Genomic DNA, 8,075 nt, shown 5'->3' on the forward strand with positions numbered 1-8,075 from the left:
TCTCCAAATATAAATCCTGCTTGCTGACAAAGAACATACCCTTGCTTCAGCACATGCAATCAATTTGAATGCAGCCATCTCACCTCCCTTTTAACTCTTTTGGGTTACACAGAAACAAACAAAAGTGTCATAAAAGCATTTCAAAGAACCTCTGCCAAGAAAGCCACCTCCCAAACAGACTGCAGTTTATGCTGCTCTGAGCAAGAACTGGAAAGGCTGGGCCAAATTGTCAACACAGAACAAAGTTGGATTACAAACCCTGTCTTTCATCTTGCAAACACACACAGACACACACACACACACACACAAATTTGGGTTATCTTTATTTAGTCTTTCAGTGGCAAGCTTCCCAATCACTTGAAAGCAATCAAAGGGCAATAATTAACATGCATTTACTCTCCCATAGAACACATCCACAGCAAGCTGTGACAAAGCTAAGGTAACCATGCATGTGTGTGTTACAGTTTATTCCCTTTTACAGTTTCGTGGCATTGTGCCTTGGACATGAGGCCTATCATTAAGGAATGTTTAGCTGCTACCTCTGTTCTTACATTTAAAAGATTTGGAATACCCAACTTTTTACTTAGAGACCTGAGATACTCTCTCTCCGGTGGCATTTTTACACACATACACCCACCTACCCAGAGATAAAACAAAGCTGGGAAGAATCTGTGGGTCCAAAATGAGAAATGGAGTCCTTGCATGGCTCAGGTGCTTGCTATTATAAACTATGACTAAGAGACATGAATTTCTCTATGATGCAACTCTCAAGAGAGGCAGCATTTTCTCCAGGCCTCTCTTAAACCTGCTCATTCGCCAGTGACTAATGCTCTCTAGAGCAGCCCTGTGCTGCTCAAATTTCATCAGCCAGCTTTGTCCTTGATAACTCCGCCTAGACCATAAAAGCTCCCAAACCTGTTGAGGACAGCCCCAAAAGATCAGTGCAGAGTAACCATGCCCCCGCCAGTGTTGAAAGCCATCTTTCGAGCTTCCCACTGCATTTTCTCTCTAGTAACGAGCACTTAGTGGCCATTTTAAGAAAAAGTTTCTCTTCTCTGAAGAGAAAAGCCACAGCAACTACACGAAAAGTAAGAGTAAATCAGGCCACTCTGTGACCATCCCTTGTCAGCTTGGGAGTAGAGACAAAATTGACAACATGTTGGATGAAGCCAAAGTTAACTGGAGTTTTCCATTAACTATTGTCTGCACCTTTAAGAAAAAGAGAAATATCAGGTTCATGATTCACATCAAGGACTTAATATATAAAACAAACCCCCAAAAAGCCATAAAATAATGTGTGATTAATAGGTGCTTGGCCCAACACCAAATATACTATGTCAGTTAATTTATAATTTTGAGCTTAAAGCTTTGCAATATTCTTTTTTTTTTTTTTTTTTTTTTTTTTTTTTGAGATGCAACCTTTCTCTGTTGCCCAGGCTGGAGTGCAGTGACGCCATCTCAGCTCACTGCAACCTCCACCTTCTGGATTTAAGTGATTCTCTTGCCTCAGCCTCCTGAGTAGCTTGGATTACAGGCACCCACCACCACGCCTGGCTAATTTTTATATTTTTAGTGGAGACGGGGTTTCACCATGTTGGCCAGGCTGGTCTTGAATGCCTGACCTCAAGTGATCTGCCCGCCTCAGCCTCCCAAAGTCCTGGGATTATAGGCATGAGCCACGGCGCCCAGTCAGCTTTACAATATTCTTAAGGTAAAAAGAAATTTAGGATAAAATTATGTTCAGTAAGTCTTACCTGCAATACAGTAGAAATACTTTAGAAATAATTTTATTAAGAAATAAAAGTTTTCAGGGTTAATTCTGAATTATTAGAAGAAACTAAATGCATACTACTGTCTAAATCTGGCCATAGCTGAAAAAAGCATATTCTAGACATGGATGATCCAAGACCAAACAATTTCAGAACAAATGTGCCATCACCAGAAAGGTACTTACAGTTATCAGACTGAAAATCTGGGACAAACTGTTCATCATCAGGAACTTGTGCTGGAAAATAGATTTTTATTTTAGACCTTTAAGTTTTATTAAAAAGCACAGTAAAATGTTTTATATGGAAAATAGGACATCCATGAAACTTGCCTTCAGCTAACCAAGCCTCTTGAAGTTGACTGAGATCCTGAAACAGCTCTGAAATTGAAAACAGAAGACCCCAGAATGAGGATGTTTCTTTTGCTAGGGAGAAGACAGGGAAGAATCTACACGCTACTGTCACTGGGAGCAGGGAAGCCACAACATAGGCAGGGAAAGCTTTACTACCTTCAGAATCGTGAGCCAGATCTGTGTCCAAAAACTTCCTCTTTCTGTCAATCACAGGCCGCCCTCTACATTCCTCAGATCGAGATTTCTGAAAGAGGCCAACAGAAAGTGAAGGCTCAAGTGTAGTAAAGAGGTCCAAAGGGGGTCGACTCACTAAACCAACAGGGGAAAGATTCATATTGGAGAGGGAGGACAAAACAAACCAAAAGCCACATAAACTTACCCCTGGGACCATAAAAGGGACTTGCTGATCATAAAACCCATCCATGGTGCTTTCAGCGTCTCTAATACCACTTTGAGAGGTTTCAGCATTGAGTAATTTCTGGGGGAAAAGGGATCCTCCTGTAATATGAATTTGGGAGATTTTAACTAAGGGGGGAAAAAAAGAAATGAAACAATTTTAGACTGCCTTTTTTTTAGGGCCTGTGCAAAATTATTACCCTTCTGTGAAGTACTTAAAACCTACTCAAGGTGCAAGCTTTACAGACCAATGCCGGGCTTGATTAATGGTATCAGAGGTACACGATGTACTCCGTGCCAAATCCATTTACCCAGTCATCATTTTTTCTTTCTTTTTTAAATCATTAAAATTACAGATTTGCTACTGTCTGTCCTCTACCAAAAAAATAAAAAAATAAATAAAAGGGTGATTTCAAGATTCTCTCATATACTCCAGGGCATTTGTAGTAGGGTTTTTTAAAAAGAGATAATTTGATTTTTGACACTACAGTGTCAGGAAGCAGAGAAACTGGGTTTAAGTATTCCAAATTATTGGCAATTAAAGATCTGACATACATGGTGTTTCTAAAAGCATTTTGTAGGTCACTGTTAAAACACTATATATAGTTCCTGGAATACATTGATCAGAGGTATACTTATCTTCACACACAACTCTTTATTTAAAAGAGGTCTAAATAGATGTAGCATCTGTAATGTCACAAATATCTCCCTGGTTACTTACAAAGATATTTGTGACATCTCCAACTTCTAAAAGAATAAAATGTCTATGAAAAGTAATAGATTAAAAAAACTAATTCCACTGCATGTGGTACAATGCATCTCTACCAAAGGTCTTTTAAAACTTAGGCTGTTTCTTGGAGCGGAGTCATTTTTTTCTAGACATATCCCCCACCCCCAAATGAAACTCATTTCAGGACTGGTAAGTGTTGAGTCTGGGGAAAAGGGTGGGGTTAGAAGGGAGAAAACGTCTCCTAATGTGAGTGGAATAAAGTAACAATTTTAGGGAGGTACCATCTTCCTAAACATTTTTATTCTCCAAATAAAAACACCGTTCGAAGTCAACAAAAGGTGGAAAAACATTAATTTCACTCACTCCAGCTCTAAGCAATTCAAAATGCTTAAAGGTCAACTTCTTTTGTTTAACATATACCCAATTTTAAACAGGAAACTTTTCCCTCGGTGAGCAATTCCATCCAATTTGTTTTTCACACTGTGTGTAGCATATCAAATTTTTCATAAGTGAGCAGGATACAAGGAAACCCTTCACAGCCAGCATCCTCCTCAGCACTTTGGCCCAAGGAATCAGATATTTTCCAAAGTCAAAGGAAAGAGAGGAGCAAAATAGCATACAGTTCATAACTTCCTAGAAAAACACTCGCGCCAACCTGCCTGCGTGCCCCGTCCAAACACCACAAGAAACGTTCAGAATAATGCCTCTCTCAAATGCCACCAAACCGTATACAAAATCTGAGAAACCTCAGCAGTGAGTTGAGGGGCATGAAAGAGAGTGCTCTGTCGCTTAGGAAAATCTGTCAGATTAAATCGTGGCCTTAGACATTTTGTGAATGTGTTAGGAGGAAGGGGACAACCAGTAGGAGACAGGAGGGGGAGATATTTTTCAGTCTCATGATGAAATACTTCACCCGGAAGAGCAAAAAAATTCTAAAAAATTAAAAGAAATAAACTGCCATAAACGAACCGAAAAGAGGCATTCCAGGGTTAGAAAAATTGTATTCCAAGTATAATTTTTTTAAAAGCCTGAAGGAAAGGCTCGAGTTCATCCAGGAGTTTAAACCACTTCCTTTGCCCCCCCAACACCCGCGCCCCGGGCGCCCCCAGGAAAACTTTAGCACAGCGCAACGGCGCGATCCAGGCCCCTCCCCTGTGGCGCGCAGCGGGCCCGGTTTTATGAATGGGAGAGCGAGCCGCGGCCGCCACATCAGGTAGAGGCTGTAACTGGATCTCTAGCGCTGGGCCCCATTCACAAAACAAGACACACTTCCACCCAATTCCCAGCCTTCCCCATTCATGAAAACTCCTTCAGCTGCGCCCCCGCCCCCATTTCCAACGCACGCCCAGCCTCCGACGCAGGCCCCTCACCCCAGCGTTTTAGGAAGAAAGCTCAATGCTTCATTCACAAAAAGGGAAGAAAAAAAAAAAGGCGCAGGGAGCAGCGAGCCAACGAAAGAAACCCGCTTCATTCATAAAGTCACCCACATTCATAAAAACGAGGTGCGGCGCCCGGCGCTACCAACCGCTTCCAATCCCCCCACCCCCAACATCTCTCCCTGGCACCCCCTCCTCGACCAGGAGTTCGGTTCCCCCCCGAGTTTTCTCCACCCTCTGAAAATGCGGCCGGAATCCTAATCCGCCGCGAGGCTCCAGCATCTTTCGGTGCTGTCCCCTCCACACCCGTGTTATCCCCACCATCCCCAGGCCGCTGTTGCGGTGCGCCCCGATTTTTCTCGAGTCGCCGCACAGCCCGACGCCCTCAGCCTGCTGGGTGGGAGCAGGGCGACTGGATGTCCACTTTCCACCACCTGAAACTTGCAAGGCCTGCGTAAGTTCCTGGTCGACCCCCGCCCCCGCAGGCTGCACTTGCCTGTGTCATTTACCCCCTCCCGGTGCTCTGAGGGGGAGCGCCTCTCAGACATTCCCCTCAAACTGCTTCCCGCCCCCTCCTCCCAACTGCGGAGCTCCGCCAAGCGTCTCTTCTCGCGAGCCTCCAAGTCCCCTCGGGGCTCTCGAATCTCCAGAGACTGTGAAAGCCTCGCAACTCCGCGATGCCCCATCCACTCGGGAGCCCCCGCACACGCGCTCCGGCGCGCCTCCCCCACGACGTGTGGAAAGCCGCTCTCCCCGCGCTCCGGAACCGTTAGCCGCACCCGCCCGACGCCTCCCAGGAACCAAACCGGACCGGGCCGCGGGGGAAGGGGGTGGTCAACCCGGGGGGGGTCACCCCAGGTACTGCACCCCGACTTTGAAGATTCTGAATCAGCCCGTGAACTCTAGCCGGCTGGGCCTCTCGGACCAGTGGCCGGACGCCCCTTCCGATCTCCCCCCTGCCCCCGCAAAGCCCCCTCACCTGAGGCGGCCGCTCTCCTCCCCTTGCAGCGGCCCCGGCGGCGCAGGCGCGCTCACGCACGCGCGCACCGGGCCTGGGCGCCTGGGCGAAAGGCTGGGCCGAACCGCTCCGAAGACGGTGAACCGCTCCGCGCACCAGCGGCTGGACTCTGCGCCGCAGCTGCCAACCAGGCTGGAGCGCTGGCCCGGCCCCCCGCGGTTCGCTGCTCCGCCCGCCACCATTGGCCCGCGGCCTCAGCCCAGCCTTGTTCCCATTGGCCAGAGGCCGTTCCCGCGGCTGTCCATCACCTCTTGTTTACCCTGTCTGCGGGCAAATCCAACCAAGCCGCCCCATCAACTCCGGCCCCCATTGGCCAGCGGTACATCTCTCTCCACCCCCTCAGGGGTCTGTTTTACATAATTTATGCACCGGGGGCCATTGGCCAATCAGCACAGGCTTGTTTATATAATGAATGTAAGGACGTTTTTCATTCATAAAAAACGCGACCTGAGGGGGAAGCTTAGCTGAGTCAGTGAAGCACTTAAAGGGGCCGAGGCCAGGAGGAGCCGCCGTTACTTCCCTTCTCGCCGCTCTCCCGACTTTTCACCGAGGCACGACTCTTCCCCCTTACCCACTCACCCCCACTTCTCCATCCAGCAAAGCCCCGACCAGAATTGGGTCGCTTGGCGCCAGACGTTCGCAGCTGCAGCACCAAGCAAAGTTATCATTTTAGAATTCAGGGGAGAGGAATTCGTCATTCCACACAAACTCGCTGACCGACCTGGGCGTTTAGCCCACAGAAACGCAGAAAACGGAAACCGAGCCCTCTAATCTTAGTTACCTTTAAGAGAGGCCTTAATTTCTTTTAACCAGGTTTCCAGTGGGAAGAATAAGCAGCATCTCCTTTTAAAATCTCAGCTCTCAGACAGATTTTAGTTACTATTTTGTACTGGCAAGGCCTAAGGCCCAACCAAATCCCGTTTTCTCTTTAACTGCGGCTCGTAACCTCTGCCAGAGTGGGTTCTGCAGTTGAGGTGAGACAGGGTTCGGGCTCAAAGAAATCCTCTCCGGGGACAGCAGCAGCCAGTCCACCGACCTGGAAACCTAAATCCCTCCGAAACGGGCATGCAGACTCAGACTTTTTGCCTCCCTCCCCGGGCTGCTTGTTTTCCATTTAAGTATTGAATGCAAGATGGTGTATTTGCGAATTAGATCCCGTGCAGCTGGGAACGACGAGAAGCGGCTCTGCTTGCCAAACGATAGGGCACTAACTGCAATTGCTGAGATTCTTAACAGGGTGTTCCAGGAAACAAATAAACAAACAATCCTCTCCCCTCTCCGCCCCCTTACCCCTCCTGTGAAGGCCGTGGGGCGGCTCTATCTTCTCCCTGGGGATGCTGGGGGCCTGTGACGGAGCTCTGTTCTCGTCCTGCTGGAGTGCCCTGCCATTCACGCCGCGTGCCAGCGGTGGGGAGGAAAGATGCTAAGTGATAGGAGAGAGCCCCTAGCAATGGGGGTCCCAGGGTGGCCAACTCTGGAGCAGTTCCTGCCCCTGCCACCCCCACACTTAAGTCAAAGGTTGCCTACCTTCTTTCCTAACTCCACTTGTGTCTCTTAAACAGAGCGGACACTTACTTGGTCTGTCGTTTATAGCCCTTGAAATGTTGGCGTGCACCTAAGCAACCTGCAGCACCGTGTTGAGTCCTGGGCTCAGCACTGACCAGGCGCGCTGGAGCTGTTGACTTTGAAAGACTGAAATGGGCATGAGTTGATGGATGGAAAGTGCTCTGAACACGTAACAAGCAGTTCCTTGAGATCTAGTTTCCTGGTAGAACATTTTGCTTCCGACTCCAGTTTTCCCTTAGTGCCCTTTTTCTTTCTCCAGGTAGTACCGTTTCTCTTTGGTGGCTGGAGATTTTACACTAGTACAGTTGTGCTCCCAGCTTATTGCTGACATTCCTGAGAACTCTATCTCTCTAGCTAGATGAAGGGCCCAGGTAAGCTCCCAGATCCTCCTCCTCCCCAATTTTGTCTACCCCCACTCCCGCTCCTCCCCTATCCCATCCCATGACATCCTGCTCTCTAAACTCATTTTTCCAAAGGGGCTTTCTTACTCCTCTTCCCTTAAGTCTCTCAGGCCCCAGCCGTCCGGAAGGCTTACAGCCCACAGAGCCACATATCCTCACCATCTAAACCGTAGCACATCAATCACACTTTATAACTTTGGCCGCAGGAAAACAGTGCAGCACGCTTCACAGCAACTTCCTCACAGGGTTGGACCTGATGCCTGGAGTTTGGCTCTTGTGACCTTTGCCTCAAGCCAAGTCTCTCCATTCCACTTTGGAAACAGAAGTGGGATAGTTCTGGGTTGAGGAGTAACAAATAGTGGCTCAGTTCGGGGCAGGGGAGGATTGGGTGATACATTTTTTTTCAAAAAAATCTTGTCTTGAACACGTGATCATGTGCAGGGATTTACACCAGAATAATTGCCAATTA

The 8,075-nt window shown here is 47.9% G+C and overlaps 1 protein-coding gene across 1 annotated transcript in view; it reads right to left on the reverse strand.

Annotated features, from left to right (window-relative positions):
- ETV5 (ETS variant transcription factor 5) overlaps positions 1–5,773 on the reverse strand; it is a 63,671-nt gene extending 57,898 nt beyond the window's left edge. The window contains exons 1-5 of the mRNA XM_003256599.4: positions 5,601–5,773; positions 2,499–2,617; positions 2,276–2,363; positions 2,099–2,146; positions 1,955–2,005 (exon numbers count right to left, since the gene is read on the reverse strand). Coding sequence (XP_003256647.1) covers positions 1,955–2,005; positions 2,099–2,146; positions 2,276–2,363; positions 2,499–2,543 — 232 coding nt within the window. The 5' untranslated portion in view covers positions 2,544–2,617; positions 5,601–5,773. The remainder of the gene's footprint in view (positions 1–1,954; positions 2,006–2,098; positions 2,147–2,275; positions 2,364–2,498; positions 2,618–5,600) is intronic.
- Between the last annotated feature and the right edge of the window lie 2,302 nt (positions 5,774–8,075).

This window comes from Nomascus leucogenys, chromosome 11 (genome assembly GCF_006542625.1).
Source record: "Nomascus leucogenys isolate Asia chromosome 11, Asia_NLE_v1, whole genome shotgun sequence".
NCBI classification, from domain to species: Eukaryota; Metazoa; Chordata; class Mammalia; order Primates; family Hylobatidae; genus Nomascus; species Nomascus leucogenys.